The sequence below is a fragment of the Apium graveolens genome, chromosome 3, assembly GCF_009905375.1.
Source record: "Apium graveolens cultivar Ventura chromosome 3, ASM990537v1, whole genome shotgun sequence".
Lineage (NCBI taxonomy): Eukaryota > Viridiplantae > Streptophyta > Magnoliopsida > Apiales > Apiaceae > Apium > Apium graveolens.
This window is the reverse complement of record NC_133649.1, coordinates 66905888-66927112: the sequence shown is the minus strand read 5'-3', so window position 1 is coordinate 66927112 and position 21225 is coordinate 66905888. Positions and strand designations below refer to the sequence as shown.

The 21225-nt window shown below is 38.2% G+C and overlaps 1 protein-coding gene across 1 annotated transcript; it reads left to right on the top strand.

Annotated features, from left to right (window-relative positions):
* The first annotated feature begins 4101 nt into the window (after positions 1-4101).
* On the top strand, positions 4102-21021 carry LOC141714300 (uncharacterized). Its single transcript, XM_074517828.1, has 3 exons — positions 4102-4512; positions 19960-20376; positions 20425-21021. The coding sequence occupies exons 1-3, from the start codon at positions 4102-4104 to the stop codon at positions 21019-21021; spliced, it is 1425 nt and encodes a 474-aa protein (XP_074373929.1).
* The last annotated feature ends 204 nt before the right edge of the window (positions 21022-21225 follow it).

Here is a 21225-nt window from a genome sequence, read left to right as displayed (position 1 = left end):
TGTTAATTGCAGCACTTTACAGTTTTATCTACTTCCATTTAAAGTTGTATTTTTAAGGTGTTTTGTTATCATCAAGTTTCTCTTAATTTATGGCTACAATTCTAGTAGACATAAATTGGGGGAGATTCTTGTGTATATGTTGTGAACTTGATGATTTCATTAACAAAACACCTTAGTAGATTTAACTTAGTGAAAAATGTAGCACTCAACGGATAAGCAGATATAGTCCCGACGGATGACTCAATATAGTCCCGACGAATGATAATTTGACATCCGTCGAGTGAGTAGCTTATGTAACAATAAGTCATGTAGTAAATTTCTGCAAACACCTTTGTTTAGATTATGTAGTAGCATATAAGTCATGTTGACTTTAATTAGATATACAAAATATGTTGATTAATTGTACATAGATGATGTCTTGTAATTCTGCATAAATAAAATGAAGTCAAGTGCCAAATAGCTACCCGACGGATAATCAACAATGCTACTCGATGGATGATCAACAAGGCAACCCGACGGATAATCAACAATGCTACTTGACGGATGATCAACAAGGCAACCCGACGGATGATCATGTACCCGACGGATAATCAATTCAAACATCTGTTGATAGTGACAACATAGTCACATGCGTCGAGTGTATGCAAAAGGAATGTGGAAGCCTATTCAACTGGCTTTTTGAGAACAAAGAAGCATTGCCATTTTCATGCTATTATGAAGATATTCAAAGATGCTGGAATAGAGTAATGAAGTAGCATAGTATTAGACTTGATAGGTTTTGTTTTATTATCTTGCCTTATTACTGTATAATCTTGGTGATATATAAACCAAGAGTAGCAGTTAGAACAACAAGAAGACTAAGCAAATATTTTCTCAGAGAAACATTTGTAAGCTGTATCCTTAGCATTTCTCTGTAAGTTTAGTTGTTCTTATTTATAAGCGGCTGTGAGCTATTCAAGCTTCACAGAGTTCTCTTGATATATATATATATATATTTGGTGGATACATTCTAATCCACCAGAAAGTTTTAAAGACTTGTGTTTTTATTACTTTGTGTTTTGATTCATATTTAACTTGTTATTCTGCACTTTGCAAATCAAAACACTGTCATATATATATATCTTAAGTTAGAACATTTTATAATTCAGAAAAAGTTTTAAGAATTCCATTCAACCCCCCTTCTGTAATTCTTGTTGCATTGTTAGGGACTAACAAGTTTGGAAGAGGAGGAACACGGAGGTATAACTAATGATGAAAAGGAAGGGGGCCTGGGCGAAGTGGATACAAGATGGTGTCTTGTTGGGCGGTTTCTTACCGAGTCACCCATCGATTATCAGGTGATGCAGCACAAGATGGCGTGACTTTGGCGACCAGGAAAATGGATGTATGTTAAACAATTGGAGGCTAATAGATTCTTATTCCAGTTCTACCACGAAATAGACATCAAGAGGGTGATAGATGGAAGTTCGTGGACTTTTTGACGATTCCATTTGTTATTTGCAAGGCTGAAAAAAGGAGACAACCCAAGAACATCGCCCATCAACAAATTAGATATATGGGTACAACTGCACGATATGGAGGCTGGATTTATGTCGCAACGGGTGGTACGGGATATAGGAGACTATATTGGTACATTTGTGGAATTAGATGCAAAAAATATCATAGGGGTTTGGAGGGAGTATCTGCGTGTTCGTGTTACAATTTCGATTGATAATCCGTTGAAGAGGAGGATGAAGTTAAAGAAAAATGTAGCAAACTGGTGCTGGGTCAACTTTAAGTCTGAGGGGATCCCAACTTTTTGTTTTATCTGTGGTTTGCTAGGCCATAGTGACAAGTTCTGCGCCAAGTTGTTTGACACACCGGAGGACCAGATCGAAAAACCCTATGGTTCTTGGATGCGTGCTGAGCCTCGTCGGCGAAATCATACCATAGGAAGTAAGTGGCTTAGAACGGGAGGGGCGGCTCCGGTGAGTAGTACGGTGACCGACAGAGTTGACAAGGTTGTTACCGAAATTGGTGCTAATTTGAATTATCAAGGAGGGAATCCAGGAATAACAGATATGAGTAACAGAAAAGAAGCTGGAGCCAGTAACGGAATCAATCAAGGGATCCTATTTGCAAGTCCCAACAGAAATATAAATATAGTAGCAATCAATCAGGATAATAATTCGTTGAAAGAGGGACCCATAATTGATGAGCTAGAAAATAAGGCCCTGGTGATAAACGGACCAAAACGTAGAAGGATGGATAATGAAGTTGGGCCCAACGGGAGTAGTACTACGGACTTGGACATTATCATGAGCCCACAAGTTGAAATTAATGAGAACCAAAAAAAAATTGTTGTTGGCAGGTGTTGTAGTGCAGGCCCGCCACTCCTCATGAGTACTTTTAGTTGGAACTGCCAAGGCTTGGGGTCGCCCCGGAAAATTCAGTTCCTAAAAGACGCTGTTAGTCAAGAAAGACCCTCTGTTATTTTTCTTTGTGAGACGTTAAGTAGTAAAGATCAAATGGAACGAATCAGGTCGAGTCTAAAGTTTCAAGGGATGATTATTGTTGAACCCCTGGGACGCAGCAGGGGTCGGGCCTTGTTGTGGAGAGAAAACGAGCAAGTTAATCTACTCAGTTTATCTCAAAATCACATTGATGTTGAGCTCCGACTAAGTAATATGTAAACTTGGAGGTTGACTGGTTTCTACGGGGAGCCCAACAGATCTAGGAGACGCAGAACATGGGATTTACTACGGAATCTAGCACGCGATTCAAACTTACCTTGGTGTATTATTGGCGACATAAATAATATAGTCTCTCAACAAGATAAGAAAGGTGGGGCTGCTTATCCTCAACATTTGATTGACGGCTTTAACAGGGTTCTGGTGGACATAGCTCTGCAAGACTTGCCTCTTAATGGCCACCAATTTACATGGGAACGGGGTAGGAATATGGTTGCTTGGATTGATATAAGACTGGACAGGGCTGTTGTTTCCAGTTCATGGCTGTCTATATTCCCTCTTGCAAAGCTGTACACGAAGGAAGGCTCACCCTCGGACCATAGTCCCATTTGTCTGGAGCCCATCGTAAAACAGACCTGGAATGGTAAGAAGCACTTCAGATTCGAGAATGCATGGCTGACGGAGCCACTTTGCTACCAGATTATGAAGGACAACTGGGAGTACGACAGAGCAGCTAATATTACTAATAAAGTTCAACAATACAGAGAGAAACTGGCATTTTGGGGGAGAGAAATAATTGGGTGCTTCAGTAAGAAAATCAAATAGTGCAAGCTGCAGATGAAACAACTACGAAGTAGAATGGACGAACAGTCGTTACAAATGTATCAAGAGACCAAACAAAAACTCCATTTAATTCTTGATCAGAAAGAAATATACTGGCTCCAGAGATCAAAAAAATTATGGTTGCAATCTGGGGATAAGAACACGAAGTACTTCCATGCTTCATATAACATTAGGCGTCGCACTAATCAGATTCAGAAGCTGCAGAATAAAAATGGAGAATGGTTAAGCTGGGAAAGTGGCCTTGAAGATCATGTTACAGGCTACTATACAGAGCTGTTTAGCACGGCTTACTCTTCGACTGCTGAGGTGATAAACTGTGTGTCCCAAAAGATTTCTTATGCTCAGAACCTAGAACTCCAAACAGAAATTACAGAGGAAGAGGTTCGTCCAGCCTTATTTCAGATGCATCCGGATAAGGCACCGGGGCCGAATGGTATGACCCCTGCCTTCCACCAGAAACACTGGTCAGTGGTGGGTAAGGATGTCATCAAACTAGTAAGAAATTTATTTCATAATGGAGTGCTTCCTCAAGGTTTAAATGAAACTCACATGGTACTCATCCCTAAGAAGAAAAATCTTGTGAAAATAGGGGATCTACATCCCATTGCTTTATGTAATGTGTTGATGAAAATTATTACAAAAGTTATTGCAAATCGAATGAAGGATATTCTTGAAGGGGTGGTGTCCGGAGCTCATAGTGCGTTCATCCCGGGACGTCTAATTTCAGATAACATCATGATATCTTACGAGGTAATGCATAAAAAGAAAGAAATACGAGAAGGAGGGCTACATGGCGGTAAAACTTGACATGAGTAAAGCTTATGACCGCATTGAGTGGGACTTTTTGAAATCGATGCTAAAAAAGGTGGGTTTTAGTGATTGGTGGATCTATCTTATTATTCAATCAGTATCCACGGTATTTTATTCGATTTTGCACGGAGAGTATGAGCTAGGTCCAATAATTCCTACACGGGGTATTAGACAAGTGGATCCACTCTCCCCTTATCTATTCATTATTTGCGCAGAAAGTTTAACAGCCCTGATCAATAACTATGAACGGAAACATTGGCTGCATGGAATTAAAGTGTGTAGAAGAGCTCTAGTAATTTCCCACATGCTATTCGCGGATGATGTGTACTTCTACTGCAAAGCAGATGTTCAGGAAGCCTTCAAGGTGTTGCAGTTGTTGGAGATCTATGAAGCAGCATCAGGCCAACAGGTAAATAAAGGGAAATCATCAATATTCTTTATCTCTAATATGATTCAGTATAACAGGCATCAGGTCTGTCAAGTCTTGTAAATGATGGAGGCAAATGACAATAGTACCTACCTTGGCTTGCCTAATTTACTAGGGAGAAACAAATCTGCACTTTTAGGGTACTTGAAGGATAGAGTAAACACGAAAATTCAGAGATAGGATAATAGTTCCATATCAAGATCTGGTAAGGAAATTTTAATCAAGTCTGTAGTCCAAACTTTACCATCTTATGCTATGAATGTATTTCTGTTACCCATGGAAATCACGACGAATATTGAAAAGGCGCTCTCAAAATTCTGGTGGAAGTCATCTAGTAAGAAAAGCACTCACTTGAGTTGGATGAGCTGGGACCGTATGTCGAAACATAAATGTAACGACCGAGAATTTTGCGTCGTAATTAAGAAAGTAAAGTATGTGTTATGTGATGAGATTATGTGATTAAGTGGTGATTATTTGTCTTATCTGTATACTAGAGTTAAGGAGCGTGGATAAAAACGTTCCAATTTAAAAAGTCAGCTTATAAGTCAAGCTGTGGTTTCGGGCCGTCAGGTAGAACGGAACCCGTCCTAATATAGAAATTAAATAATATAAAATGTGAATTATATGTGAAGTAAATGAATAAAGTATTTCGTCTTAAGAGACGTGTTGATTGGTAAAGGTAATGAAAAGCGTATTCGAAACGCTGAGCGTCGGGCCGTCAGGCTGAACGTGACCCGGTACGCGTAAAAAGGGAATAAAGATTAAAGAGGGATAGATTCTATGATCAGACCTGAGTCGTTATGTGACTATATGCGTGTGAGTGCTTGACTGTGTGCATGATTATATGTTCTGTGTTAGTTTCTGTGAATTTTAAAGGTATTATGTGATTTACATAAGGGTTTATTTAACCTTCGTACATTTTTATAAAATCATCTGAGATGGATAAAAACATGGGATTTGTTCTGTTATCTTCGTAGAGGTCTTAGAGACTTTTTAAAAATGATAAGTGAATTTAATTGTAGGTCTTTGCATTTTTAAATTGATTTTATGTGGAAAAGGTATTTATTAAAGCGAGTTTGCGAAATTCATATAAAATCAACCGCTCGCTCAAATTCTTATTATGAGTAATGGATGAAAAGCTAATTTCGAGACCTACGCGTTAAAAATGTCATTTTCAATAATTCTCAACTTTCCGAGAGAGATATATTTTGTATTTGAATTTTATCGCATTTAAGTAAAAAAAAAAGGGATGAGTGTGTAAAAGGAAGTTGGTAAATTACTAGATTGCCCTTGTTTCTAAGTGCTATATATAACCCACTTTCTTTTCTTTTCTTTCTTTTGTGCACTCATTCTCTCTTTTCTCTCTTCTCTCTTTCTTTCTCTCGTCTCTCTCCCGAACACTCTCTCTCTCTTTCACTCCCTCTCGGCCCTCTCATCTCTCATCTCTCTCACTTGCATGCAACCCCCAAATCTTACTCAAACTCAAAGATATTGCTACCTTTAGCCTTTATTTTCGGTATACTTCTTGATTCCTATTTGCATGTAAGTATTTGCAAGGTTTTGTTGAAGTGATCACTATGGTTGTGCTTAAGAAAAACAATTTCTTGAAGCATAACTATAAGAGTGATTTTAAGAGGTTGTGGAGGTCATAAACTCGAGAGGAGATCCGTCATGGAATCTCTCAAGTTTGACCACCACCGGCCATGATCCAAAGGAGAGCCGGTGGGTTTTCCATGATGTGATTGTTGGATTTTAATGTTGCATGTTATGATTTCTTGAAAACTTGAAAAAGGGTTTTGCTTCTTTTGTTGAAAATTGAGTATGTGATTGGTAAAATGATTTCCTTGGTTGTAAAATGAATGTGTGCAAGTGATTGTTGCTTAGAAAATCAAATTTTATGATTTGTATGTGAGTTTTGCTTCGGCTTTATGCTAATAAAAAGGGAAATTGAATTTTGTGACTTGATCTTGGTATGAACTAAGCTTAATTAGTAGGAAATAGAGTTGCATGTTGATTTAAAACAGGAGTTAGTGATGCATGTCAATGTTTGGTTCTTGGATTGTGAATTTTGAATGTTTGCCGAATAGAAAATGGGTTTAGAAGAGATTGATTTGTGATTAAGTGAATGCATGCATGTTGATTGAATAATTTGATTAAGGTTCGAGTCATTAGGTGATGTTTGGCTTTGTGCTTCGAAAATCTTGATGAAAATGAGTTAAATGACTAAGTGAAGGCTTAAAACAAGTTAAAAATGTGATATAGGACTTTGCATATCAAGGTTGATCTTTGTATGTGTGTTTTCTTGATAAACCCGAATGGGTTGAATCTTTAAAGTAGTTTGTTGTGAGTAGACTTGATTAAAGTAATGATGGATGGTGATTAGACTAATAAGGAGTGAATTATTGTTGCATGCTAAGTTTGGGCTCGAATTTTTGGAGTTAATAAGAAAGGAAATTGAATTTGGTGAGATAATCTTGGTAAACACTAAGTTTGTATGATTTAAAAGCAATTGCATGATAGTTTTAAAGGAGATCAATGAGTGCATGCTAGTAATTAGTCTTTGAGTTGAAAATTATGTTCTTGCCGAATGAAAACAAGATAAAAAGGGGATAACTTGGTGATTAAGTGTATGCATGTTGATTTGATGGATTGATTAAGTTGAAATCACTAAGTAATGCATGGTTTGGTGACTTAATGAATGGAATGATTTAATAGGGGATTAAAACAAGAAAGAAATGTGGTATATAACCTTGCATGTCAAAATCTATTTTTGCATGTTTGATTCTTGATTGTGATAAGTGTTAAGGTCGAATAGGCCATAAGAAATAAAGGTCAAAACTTGATTTTTGGTAATTGAAAGAATGATTGAGTGTTATATATGAAAATCTTTGATTTTGCTTGATTGGATTGTTATTTTGATTCGAATTAAGGAATAAAAGAAAAGGGAATTGAGTCGATTGATATAAGTGATAGTATGCACGTAAATGTTTGGTTGTGAATGTGTCTAGTACTCGTAAAAGAGTCGTGTTAGTTTGATTTGAGAAATAGCCTAGGTCAAGCGAGTATGCTTTGATTGCTAGGTATATAAGGATATGAAAACTATAAGAAAGAATTGTGCTATGTGCTATGTGTTGTGTGCTTATTTGTATAAGCTATACTCGTATAGTTCGAGTCAAGAATATAATCGAGTTATCGTATAGAGTGATCGTTCCGGGAACGAGAGTTGGGAATCTAATTAAGATTTCTGGTTTTATTGTAGATTCGGAGCGTGAGGGGATTCGGGCTAGGAAAGGGAAAAGTATACTAGGTGGCAGTAGTTCAACCCTCAGGAAAGCAATTTCAGGCAAGTAACTCTGATTACTTGTATAAATGATTGTAAAGGAAATGTTGTTCATACCATGTAGAGTATTGAACTGTTAAAGTATGAAACCCTTGCTTTATGAAACCCTGATATTGATTTGAAGTACCCTTTGTTCTTGATAACCTGTTATTGATAATCCTATTGATTTCACCCGTTGATAATCTGCCTTTCTGTTCAAGTTTCCCATAATGCCATGATCATATTGAACCTTTAAATTATCTTGGATAACTCTGTTAATGATACCCTGTTTCTCTTGATCGCCCTAATGATCCCTAAGGTATTACTGATCCTTCAAATTTAGTACCTTGTTATCCTTGATACAGAATTCTTGAGAATTGTTCCTTGCGTATCTTTGATTCACTCCCTGAACTTTGTTTCTTTAAAATCTGAATTAAGAATGAGTTTCGACTTGAAAAGTCCGAATGATTTCAAAGGCTTGGTAATGATAAAATGAATTTTAGAAAACCTATTTGTTTTTCCAACTCAAGGTTTTCCGAATGAATTCCTGATGGATTGGATTGAGACGTAAGAGGCTAGTGGGACTAGTCCAGTCATGGTATGAGGCTAGTGGGATTAGTCCAATTTAAGGCTGAAATTATGCCGAATGGTACCTTAAAGACCGGAATGGAGGTCGATACGGGCTGATCACCCGTATATAATGAAATGGAAAGATAAGTGATCCAATCAAGGGTTCTAAATGATTATTTAAAAGGGAACTGAAACTTTTGTTCAGTAAATTGATTTTTGGAAATGAAAATGGTTTATACTATTTTAAAAAGAGTTGATTATGTTATTGTGGAGCTTAAAGCTCAGAACCCTGATTCCTGAAATTGTTGATCATATGAATGATTCTATATCTTGAAATACTGTTGCTTTCCTCTACCGAAAGATCTATTTTGATCCTATAATGATTTGTGTTGAATGTCGGCTTTCATCCTGTTTCGAGCCTTGTTTCTTGAAAGCCCAACTATTCTTCGGATACCTTTCCTTATCTCAAAGAAAACAAAAATGAATATACGAAAATCTGCCACCTAGATTAGCTAAAATAGAATGCCCTAGTTTGTTCAAAGCATATTGAGAATTGTTATTGTAGAACTGCTATTTAGTTACTTACTGAGTTTTATACTCATTGTTTTATCTTAATCTAACCATGGCAGTTAAGCAAGAAGATGGCCAGGCTTAGGCGCACTGCTCGTAAGAGCGTACCTGGTGGTCCCTACCGTGTTAAGGGCTTCCAGTTGCCAGAGCAGGTAGTACAGGTTATGAGTGAGCTCGCGCCTAGTAAGAGGTGTTTAAAGATACAATGGGTTATCTGTCGGTTCCCAGCCGGAATCGATACTGATTATTTAATAATATTTTAGGTTTGTAAGTTATATTCGTTGATTGGTAGTTGTAATCTTGTCTCATACTTTATCCTGTTGATCCTGTTAGTAGTTAATCGGGGTTTATGCATATTTAATTAGTAGATTAGAGGTGTGTGAGTCCTCATTTCCTAACCCCGAGATTGAGGTCGTCACAAGTTGGTATCAGAGCTACAGGATCTAGTCCCTGAGACAAGTTAGGTTTTAAAAAGGGGTATTTTGGGAATATATCTATATCGCGAGAGAGTTCGACTCATGTAGAGTTGAGTTAGACTATTAGGTATAGTCTAAGGAAAGTGTTTGATTGGTAAAGCAGAAACTAGAGTTAGGGTGTGAGTTAGCTGGAAGCTTTATTTGACCCTAACATTGTTTCTTGGTTGCTATTTTATGTTTTCTCTCAGGATCCTAGTAGTGGTAGTGATTCAGACTCAAAGATTAGCTTGACTGGTACCCCTGTGGACCCTATTCCACCCTCTCCAGAGGAGCCTGTATATGTTAGTTCAGACCTAGAGGAGGACCCTTCTGAGAGTAGTGAGATCCCCATGCAGATTTCACCCTTGAGGCCTGATTCAGAGACCCCTGACCCTGAGCCAGAGTCGGAGATGCCTAAGACTGTTCCTGTCAGTATTGGTGGCAAGTTAGCCCAGGACCGAGACTTTGTGTACTCCCGCATTCCTGAGTTAGGAGCTTTGGTGGATAGACTAGCCAGGGAGTCTAGGCAGTGTGCTTCTGTTATGGATGATGAGTGGCGAGTTCGAGTGAAGATGGTGGAGCAGGTTGCCAGGAGGAGATTGGATGAGGGACCATCCACTAGTGATGCTGATGCTGAGGCCCGGAGGCTGCATAAGATCATTCGCTGGATGTTGGTTGTGTTGAGAGAGATCCTAGATGATTAGACGGGACTGTTGGTTGAGCCCGTAGATTGTTGTTGTTATTTTCAGCGCCGGTAGGCTTTGGGATACTTGGTCAGATGCCGGGATCCCTTTTTCATTTACCTTGTTGTATCTCAGACCAGTGTAGTAGTAGTAGTTGGAAGTTAGGGGTAGATAGGGGGATGTTTTCCAGTTTTTCCTCTGTTTAACCCTGCTATTTATTGTACCTTGTTTCAGAACCTTAAAATCCAGAATATTTCCTATATAACCCTTGATTTAAATAAATCTATTATCTTGCTTCCCTTTGTGCACCTTTTTTATCTTATAAACTGTTCTCAATGCCATGTTTTAAATACAGCTATGTTTTCATACAACCATGTCTAAAGATCGTAAAACCCTATTCCGTGCCATGATAAAACAACACTGATATGAGAATTATGTAGTAATAGGATTGCATGTACAAATTGGGTAAAACTTAAAACCCACAAAAGAGATTTCATAAAAATTGTTGTTATATATGCCATGCTATCGTATTGCTAAGTAATTGCTCAATCAGGTTTGTAAGAAATGGCCAACTCACCAGATCACCAAGAAGAAGAAATTCCCACCCAAGACCCAGAAATAAACCCAGAAACCACTTTGATGAGCAGACTTGCTCAGCTTTTGCAACAACCTGTGGCTCCAAAAGTTGGAAATTTCAAGCACTTTCAATCTGTTCATCCTCCAAAGTTCTTAGGTTTTCCAGATCCGATTGAAGCACAGTCGTGGTTGAGAGAGATGGAAAAAGCCTTTGAGCTAGCCGAAGTTAAGGACGATAAGAAAGCTCAGTACGCAAGTTATTATTTGAGGGATGAAGCAAGTTTCTGGTGGGAGTCTTCTAAGGCGTTGTTGGAAGGCAAAGACTTATCTTGGGAGAAGTTTACTGAGAAGTTTCTGGAAAAAAATATTTGCCAAGTTATATGCAAGATCAGTTGGAGATGAAATTTTTGGATCTTAGACAGGAGGAAATGTCGGTAGCAGAATATGAGGTGAAGTTTTCGGAGTTGGCGAGGTTCGTGCCAGAGTACGTGAATACTGAAGCAAAGAAGGCTAAGAGGTTCCAGCAGGGACTTAAGCCGTGGATTAGGAGTCAAATAGCAATGTTGGAGATCAAGAACTATGATGCCTTGGTTCAAAAGGCAATGATAGTGGAAGGTGAGCGGGAAGCTGCTCAAAGAGAAAATGAAGGAAGAAAGAGGAAGTTTGAAAGCTCTGAGCAAGAGCAAGGAAGTTTCAAGTTCAGAGGAAAGTTTGGAAAGAATGGTGGAGGTCAGAACAAAAAGTTTCAGAAGTTTAGACCCGGGAATGGAACTCAGAAGAACCGTTTCCAGAAAGCTGGACAACCGGGAAAGGATAGCAGGCCCCAGATGCAAGAATGCAGGAACTGTGGAAAGAGACACCCGGGGAGGTGTAATAAGCTGGATATAACATGTTTTAAGTGCAACCAGAAGGGGCATTATTCTTCAGAATGTTCAAATAAAATAAGGAAGCCTGATTTGGCTTATTTCAAGTGTGGCAAGGTAGGCCATATGGCTAGAAATTGCAAGGGGCCTGTGCAGAAGGCTAATGTTCTCAGAATTGCTGGACCGCCGTCTCTCCCAGCACCATCAGCTCAACCCAGAGCTAGGACCTTTAACATGTCAATGAAAGATGCGGTGCAAGATGTGGACGTGGTAGCAGGTATGCTTGTTATAAACTCAGTAGAAGTAAAAGTTTTGATGGATTCTGGAGCAACCAGATCTTTTATTTCTGAAAGCATTCTTGATAAGTTAAATTGTGTTGCGTACCCTCTAGAGCCTAATTTGATTATAGAGGTAGCAAATCAAGAGAAAGTTGTTGTTAATAAGATTTGTCCCGATTGTGATGTGTCTATAGAAGGTCGGCACTTTTCTGCTGACTTAATTCCTTTTAAGTTAGGAGAATTTGAGGTTATTCTAGGAATGGATTGGTTGTCAAATCATGAGGCGCAAATAGAGTGTAAAAGTAAGAAAGTGAAGTTAAAAACCAAGGATGGTGAGGAAGTGATATTTAAAGGAAAGAGGCAAGAGAAGAAATTTCTAACGGTTATTGAGGCGAGAAGATTAATGCGTCAGGGATGCGAAGTTTATTTGGCTCATGTCATAGACGTGGAGAAAGAATCTGTAAGGATCGACGATATTCCGGTAGTAAGAGATTTTCCGGACGTGTTTCCTGATGAATTGCCTGGACTACCTCCAGACAGAGAGATCGAGTTTACGATTGAATTGGCTCCTGGTACGGAACCAGTGTCGAAAGCTCCCTATCGCATGGCGCCGGTTGAAATGAAGGAATTGGCAGCTCAGTTGCAATAGTTGTTGGACAAAGGAGTAATCCGACCGAGTGTATCCCCGTGGGGCGCACCGGTGTTGTTTGTAAAGAAGAAGGATGGAAGTATGCGATTGTGTATCGATTACCGTGAACTGAATAAGTTGACAATCAAGAATAAGTACCCTCTACCACGGATCGATGACTTGTTTGACCAATTGAAAGGAGCTTCGTGCTTTTCAAAGATTGATTTAAGATCTGGGTATCATCAACTAAAGATCAAAGCGGAAGATATACCCAAGACAGCGTTCCGAACAAGATACGGACATTATGAGTTTTTGGTGATGGCATTTGGCTTGACAAATGCGCCAGCTGCATTTATGGATCTTATGAACAGAGTGTTCAAGCAGTATTTGGACAAGTTCGTGATTGTGTTTATTGACGATATACTTATTTATTCCAAAACGGAGGAAGATCATAAGGAGCATTTGAGGATTTCCTTGGAAATTCTGCGAAAAGAGAAGCTGTATGCAAAGTTTTCAAAGTGTGAATTTTGGCTAAAAGAAGTGCAATGTCTTGGTCATGTAGTTAATAAAGAAGGAATTAAAGTGGATCCAGCCAAGATAGAAGCTGTAATGAATTGGGAAAGACCCAAGACTCCGACGGAAGTCAGAAGTTTTCTGGGATTAGCCGGATACTATAGAAGATTTGTGCAAGATTTCTCAAAGATTGCCGTTCCATTGACAAAATTGATGAGAAAGAATGAGAAGTTCGTTTGGACAGAAAAGTGTGAGGAAAGTTTCCAAGAGTTAAAGGAAAGATTGGTAACCGCCCCTGTGTTGGTATTACCAGATGATAAAGGTGAATTTGTGATATTCAGTGATGCTTCCTATAAAGGACTTGGATGCGTGTTAATGCAACACGGGAAGGTAATAGCATATGCGTCAAGGCAACTCAAACCGCACGAGCAAAAGTATCCAACGCACGATTTGGAATTGGCAGCAATTGTGTTTGCCCTTAAGATTTGGAGGCATTATTTGTACGGGGAAAGGTGCGAGATTTATACGGACCATAAGAGCTTAAAGTATATCTTTACTCAGAAAGAACTGAATATACGACAAAGAAGGTGGTTGGAATTGATCAAAGATTATGATTGTGCGATAAACGATCATCCTGGAAAGGCAAATGTGGTAGCTGATGCTTTAAGTCGAAAGGAAAAGTTGAATATGTTAACGTCATCAGAAGAATTAATCAAGGACTTTGAAAAGATGGAAATAGTGGAGTAGACTCCAGAATGTGGAGGTGAAGCCATTTATGCAATACGGTTTCAACCTGAAATTTTAGAAAAGATTAGATGTTGTCAAGAGCAGGTGATGAATCGCGAAAGGAATAAGTTGACGGGAGAAGAAATTAAAGCTCAAAAGGATGGAAAAGGAATATACCGTGTTAACTCACGTATTTGGATACCTGATGTTGTGGAACTAAAGCACGAGATTTTGTAAGAAGCGCATAACTCGAGATTTTCAATTCACCCTGGAAGTACGAAGATGTACCAGGATTTGAAAGGAAATTTTTGGTGGCCAAACATGAAAAAGGAAATTGCAGAATGGATAAGCAAATGTTACACGTGCCAAAGAGTTAAAGCGGAACATCAAAGACCAAGTGGATTGCTTCAGCCACTGGACATACCTGAATGGAAATGGGAACATATCGCAATGGATTTCATGGTAGGATTACCTAAAACCAAGTCTAATCATGATGTGATTTGGGTGGTAATTGATCGACTAACAAAGTCAGCACATTTCTTGCCGATAAACGAAAGGTTTTCATTAGAGAAGCTGGTCAAAATGTATCTGGATGAAATCATGATGCGTCACGGAGTTCCTGTATCTATCGTGTCTGATAGAGATCCAAGGTTTAATTCGAGATTTTGGCGACAATTCCACGATCATTTGGGAACAAAATTGAAAATGAGTACGGCATATCATCCGCAGACAGACGGACAAAGTGAAAGGATAATTCAGACAATTGAGGATATGCTGCGAACCTGCGCAATAGATTTCAAAGGAAATTGGGACGATCATTTACCCTTAATTGAGTTTTCCTACAACAACAGTTATCACGCAAGTATTGGCATGCCGCCTTATGAAGCGTTGTATGGAAGAAAGTGTAGATCCCCTACTTATTGGGACGAAGTTGGTGAGCGCAAGTTAATTGGCCCCGAGCTAGTGCAGCAAACGAAGGAAAAAGTTGAAATGATACAAAAGAGATTAATTGCAGCTCAAGACCGACAGGCAAAGTACGCGAATCAAGAGCGGAAAGATGTGCAATTCGAAACTGGAGACAAGGTCTTGTTGAAGATATCTCCTTGGAAAGGTTTAACTCGATTTGGAAAGAAAGGAAAGCTAAGTCCAAGGTACATTGGACCATTTGAAGTATTGCGATAAGTTGGGAAAGTGGCGTATGAATTAGCGCTACCGCCGCAAATGCAACATCTGCACAATGTATTTCATGCATCTCTCCTGAAGAAGTATAATGCTGATGCGAGCCATGTGATCGAGTTGGAACCAGTAGAAATCCAACCAGATTTGTCCTATGTGGAACAACCAGTGCGAATTTTGGATCGAACAGAAAGGACGCTTAGAAATAAACTTGTACCTCTAGTTAGAGTGTTGTGAAGAAATCCACTAGTTGAGGAATCGACTTGGGAATTAGAAAGCGAAATGAAAGAAAAGTATCCCCATCTATTTGCTTAGATTAGATTCTGGGGACAGAATCCTTTTAAGGAGGGTAGATTGTAACGACCGAGAATTTTGCGTCGTAATTAAGAAAGTAAAGTATGTGTTATGTGATGAGATTATGTGATTAAGTGGTGATTATTTGTCTTATCTGTATACTAGAGTTAAGGAGCGTGGATAAAAACGTTCCAATTTAAAGAGTCAGCTTATAAGTCAAGCTGTGGTTTCGGGCCGTCAGGTAGAACGGAACCCGTCCTAATATAAAAATTAAATAATATAAAATGTGAATTATATGTGAAGTAAATGAATGAAGTATTTCGTCTTAAGAGACGTGTTGATTGGCAAAGGTAATGAGAAGCGTATTCGAAACGCTGAGCGTCGGGCCGTCAGGCTGAACGTGACCTGATACGCGTAAAAAGGGAATAAAGATTAAAGAGGGATAGATTCTATGATCAGACCTGAGTCGTTATGTGACTATATGCGTGTGAGTGCTTGACTGTGTGCATGATTATATGTTCTGTGTTAGTTTCTGTGAATTTTAAAGGAATTATGTGATTTACATAAGGGTTTATTTAACCTTCGTACATTTTTATAAAATCATCTGAGATGGATAAAAATATGGGATTTGTTCTGTTATCTTCGTAGAGGTCTTAGAGACTTTTTAAAAATGATAAGTGAATTTAATTGTGGGCCTTTGCATTTTTAAATTGATTTTATGTGGAAAAGGTATTTATTAAAGCGAGTTTGCGAAATTCATATAAAATCAACCGCTCGCTCAAATTCATATAAAATCAACCGCTCGCTCAAATTCTTATTATGAGTAATGGATGAAAAGCTAATTTCGAGACCTACGCGTTAAAAATGTCATTTTCAATAATTCTCAACTTTCCGAGAGAGATATATTTTGTATTTGAATTTTATCGCATTTAAGTAAAAAGAAAAGGGATGAGTGAGTAAAAGAAAGTTGGTAAATTACTAGATTGCCCTTGTTTCTAAGTGCTATATATAACCCACTTTCTTTTCTTTTCTTTCTTTTGTGCACTCATTTTCTCTTTTCTCTCTTCTCTCTTTCTTTCTCTCGTCTCTCTCCCGAACACTCTCTCTCTCTTTCACTCCCTCTCGGCCCTCTCATCTCTCATCTCTCTCACTTGCATGCAACCCCCAAATCTTACTCAAACTCAAAGATATTGCTACCTTTAGCCTTTATTTTTGGTATACTTCTTGATTCCTATTTGCATGTAAGTATTTGCAAGGTTTTGTTGAAGTGATCACTATGGTTGTACTTAAGAAAAACAATTTCTTGAAGCATAACTATAAGAGTGATTTTAAGAGGTTGTGGAGGTCATAAACTCGAGAGGAGATCCGTCATGGACTCTCTCAAGTTCGACCACCACCGGCCATGATCCAAAGGAGAGCCGGTGGGTTTTCCATGATGTGATTGTTGGATTTTAATGTTGCATGTTATGATTTCTTGAAAACTTGAAAAAGGGTTTTGCTTCTTTTGTTGAAAATTGAGTATGTGATTGGTAAAATGATTTCCTTGGTTGTAAAATGAATGTGTGCAAGTAATTGTTGCTTAGAAAATCAAATTTTATGATTTGCATGTGAGTTTTGCTTCGGCTTTATGCTAATAAAAAGGGAAATTGAATTTTGTGACTTGATCTTCGTATGAACTAAGCTTAATTAGTAGGAAATAGAGTTGCATGTTGATTTAAAAGAGGAGTTAGTGATGCATGTCAATGTTTGGTTCTTGGATTGTGAATTTTGAATGTTTTCCGAATAGAAAATGGGTTTAGAAGAGATTGATTTGTGATTAAGTGAATGCATGCATGTTGATTGAATAATTTGATTAAGGTTCGAGTCATTAGGTGATGTTTGGCTTTGTGCTTCGAAAATCTTGATGAAAATGAGTTAAATGACTAAGTGAAGGCTTAAAACAAGTTAAAAATATGATATAGGACTTTGCATGTCAATGTTGATCTTTGTATGTGTGTTTTCTTGATAAACCCGAATGGGTTGAATCTTTAAAGTGGTTTGTTGTGAGTAGACTTGATTAAAGTAATGATGGATGGTGATTTGACTAATAAGGAGTGAATTATTGTTGCATGCTAAGTTTGGGTTCGAATTTTTGGAGTTAATAAGAAAGGAAATTGAATTTGGTGAGATAATCTTGGTAAACACTAAGTTTGTATGATTTAAAAGCAATTGCATGATAGTTTTAAAGGAGATCAATGAGTGCATGCTAGTAATTAGTCTTTGAGTTGAAAATTATGTTCTTGCCGAATGAAAATAAGATAAAAAGGGGATAACTTGGTGATTAAGTGTATGCATGTTGATTTGATGGATTGATTAAGTTGAAATCACTAAGTAATGCATGGTTTAGTGACTTAATGAATGGAATGATTTAATAGGGGATTAAAACAAGAAAGAAATGTGGTATATAACCTTGCATGTCAAAATCTATTTTTGCATGTTTGATTCTTGATTGTGATAAGTGTTAAGGTCGAATAGGCCATAAGAAATAAAGGTCAAAACTTGATTTTCGGTAATTGAAAGAATGATTGAGTGTTATATGTGAAAATCTTTGATTTTGCTTGATTGGATTGTTGTTTTGATTCGAATTAAGGAATAAAAGAAAAGGGAATTGAGTCGATTGATATAAGTGATATTATGCACGTAAATGTTTGGTTGTGAATGTGTCTAGTACTCGTAAAAGAGTCGTGTTAGTTTGATTTGAGAAATAGCCTAGGTCAAGCGAGTACGCTTTGATTGCTAGGTATATAAGGATATGAAAACTATGAGAAAGAATTGTGCTATGTGCTATGTGTTGTGTGCTTATTTGTATAAGCTATACTCGTATAGTTCGAGTCAAGAATATAATCGAGTTATCGTATAGAGTGATCGTTCCGGGAACGAGAGTTGGGAATCTAATTAAGATTTCTGGTTTTATTGTAGATTCGGAGCGTGAGGGGATTCGGGCTAGAAAAGAGAAAAGTATACTAGGTGGCAGTAGTTCAACCCTCAGGAAAGCAATTTCAGGCAAGTAACTCTGATTACTTGTATAAATGATTGTAAAGGAAATGTTGTTCATACCATGTAGAGTATTGAACTGTTAAAGTATGAAACCCTTGCTTTATGAAATCCTGATATTGATTTGAAGTACCCTTTGTTCTTGATAACCTGTTATTGATAATCCTATTGATTTCACCCGTTGATAATCTGCCTTTCTGTTCAAGTTTCCCATAATGCCATGATCATATTGAACCTTTAAATTATCTTGGATAACTCTGTTAATGATACCCTGTTTCTCTTGATCGCCCTAATGATCCCTAAGGTATTACTGATCCTTCAAATTTAGTACCTTGTTATCCTTGATACAGAATTCTTGAGAATTGTTCCTTGCGTATCTTTGATTCACTCCCTGAACTTTGTTTCTTTAAAATCTGAATTAAGAATGAGTTTCGACTTGAAAAGTCCGAATGATTTCAAAGGCTTGGTAATGATAAAATGAATTTTAGAAAACCTATTTGTTTTTCCAACTCAAGGTTTTCCGAATGAATTCCTGATGGATTGGATTGAGACGTAAGAGGCTAGTGGGACTAGTCCAGTCATGGTATGAGGCTAGTGGGACTAGTCCAATTTAAGGCTGAAATTATGCCGAATGGTACCTTAAAGACCGGAATGGAGGTCGATACGGGCTGATCACCCGTATATAATGAAATGGAAAGATAAGTGATCCAATCAAGGGTTCTAAATGATTATTTAAAAGGGAACTGAAACTTTTGTTCAGTAAATTGATTTTTGGAAATGAAAATGGTTTATACTGTTTTGAAAAGAGTTGATTATGTTATTGTGGAGCTTAAAGCTCAGAACCCTGATTCCTGAAATTGTTGATCATATGAATGATTCTATATCTTGAAATACTGTTGCTTTCCTCTACCGAAAGATCTATTTTGATCCTATAATGATTTGTGTTGAATGTCGGCTTTCATCCTGTTTCGAGCCTTGTTTCTTGAAAGCCCAACTATTCTTCGGATACCTTTCCTTATCTCAAAGAAAACAAAAATGAATATACGAAAATCTGTCACCTAGATTAGCTAAAATAGAATGCCCTAGTTTGTTCAAAGCATATTGAGAATTGTTATTGTAGAACTGCTATTTAGTTACTTGCTGAGTTTTATACTCATTGTTTTGTCTTAATCTAACCATGGCAGTTAAGCAAGAAGATGGTCAGGCTTAGGCGCACTGCTCGTAAGAGCGTACCTGGTGGTCCCTACCGTGTTGAGGGCTTCCAGTTGCCAGAGCAGGTAGTACAGGTTATGAGTGAGCTTGCGCCTAGTAAGAGGTGTTTAAAGATACAATGGGTTATCTGTCGGTTCCCAGCCGGAATCGATACTGATTATTTAATAATATTTTGGGTTTGTAAGTTATATTCGTTGATTGGTAGTTGTAATCTTGTCTCATACTTTATCCTGTTGATCCTGTTAGTATTTAATCGGGGTTTATGCATATTTAATTAGTAGATTAGAGGTGTGTGAGTCTTCATTTCCTAACCCCGAGATTGAGGTCGTCACAATAAATCTAGTGGGGGCATGGGATTTCATAATTTTCGTGACTTCAACCTTGCCATGCTGGGCAAACAAGCCTGGAGGTTCCTTTCCAATCCCAACATCTTGGTTACGAAAGTTTATAAAGCTAGATACTTCATGGACACAAGGTTTCTGAATGCACAGTTGGGCCAGAACCCAAGTTTTATCTGGCGGACTGTTTTTTAGGCTAAAAGCTTGGTTGCTGAGGGAGTTAGATGGCGAGTTGGCTCTGGTGTAAACATTAATATTTTAAACCAGCCATGGCTTCCAGATGACCATCATCCTTATGTTTCCACTGTTTCCCAAACTTTAGAGAATAAGTGTGTAAATTCGCTCATGAAGATTGGCATAAAGGAATGGGATCTTGACATCATTAAAGATGTCTTCAACAATAGAGACCAGAAACTCATCTCTGATATAGACCTGCAGGAATCTGGGGACAAAGATATGCTATATTGGAAACATGAAAATTCAGGTCTTTATTCGGTTAAGAGTGCTTACAGGTGGATTAAGTTCAATAAAGGCAGGTGGTGCATTGAGGACAAAACAAGCATTTGGGCGAAGCTGTGGAGTATAAAAGCTCTACCTAAAACTCTTAACATGGTTTGGAGGGCATTATCAAAATGTCTCCCTACTCTAGTCCAGTTATAGATTAAGCGAGTTCAAATTGAGGCGTTGTGCCCTGTTTGTCACGTTGATAGTGAGACTATTCTGCACAGTCTGGTAACATGTGAGTTTGCGCAACGTTGCTGGGACATTTTGGGCATTGATATTCAATGCTTCAAGCTTACAGATTTTGTAGATTGGTTAACAGAGGTTTTAAGTACGTGCAACCTCAAAAAGCAAGCGGAATGTATCACCCTATGTTGGGCGTTATGGCGAGCTCGGAATGATTTAGTTTGGAACCAACGATCTTCTACGGTCAATAGAACTGTTGCAGCAGTTAAACAATACCTTACACAATGGAGTTTATCCCAAGGTAAGTCTTCTTCTATGGCTTCTCTCCAACCGATTGTTAAAGGAGATGGAGCTGAAACTTGGGTCAAGCCTAATCCTCACTCAGTTAAGGTGTCAGTTGATGCAGCGGTCTTTGACGACAAGGAAGCGGTTGGTTTTGGCTTGGTGGCAAGGGATTCTGATAATAACCTCATCCAAGCTAGAACGCGTATTCATAACAGACACACCATCCCAGTCCTAGCGGAATCTATGGCGATTAAAGAAGCCCTGAGCTGGATAGATGAGATGTAGTGGTCGAGTGTCACCTTGGTATCTGATTGTTTGGTAGCTATACAAGCAATTAGAAGCAGGGTTATGATGAGATCTCAGCTGGGAGTGATCATCGAAGACTGTCGTAGTGAACTCCGTCGGCTTCAGAATGTTTCCTTATTCCATGTTAAACGGTCTGCAAATATGTCTGCCCACCATCTTGCTAGGGAGTCATATGTTTTCCCA

Bases quoted from the DNA above. Each gene is read 5' to 3' on its own strand.
- LOC141714300 (XM_074517828.1), top strand. From the start codon at position 4,102: ATGAGTAAAGCTTATGACCGCATTGAGTGGGACTTTTTGAAATCGATG. The intron at 4,513-19,959 runs GTAAATAAAGGG...ACTGTTTTTTAG, and splicing joins AAGCAGCATCAGGCCAACAG to GCTAAAAGCTTGGTTGCTGA. The intron at 20,377-20,424 runs GTTTGGAGGGCA...GTCCAGTTATAG, and splicing joins TACCTAAAACTCTTAACATG to ATTAAGCGAGTTCAAATTGA.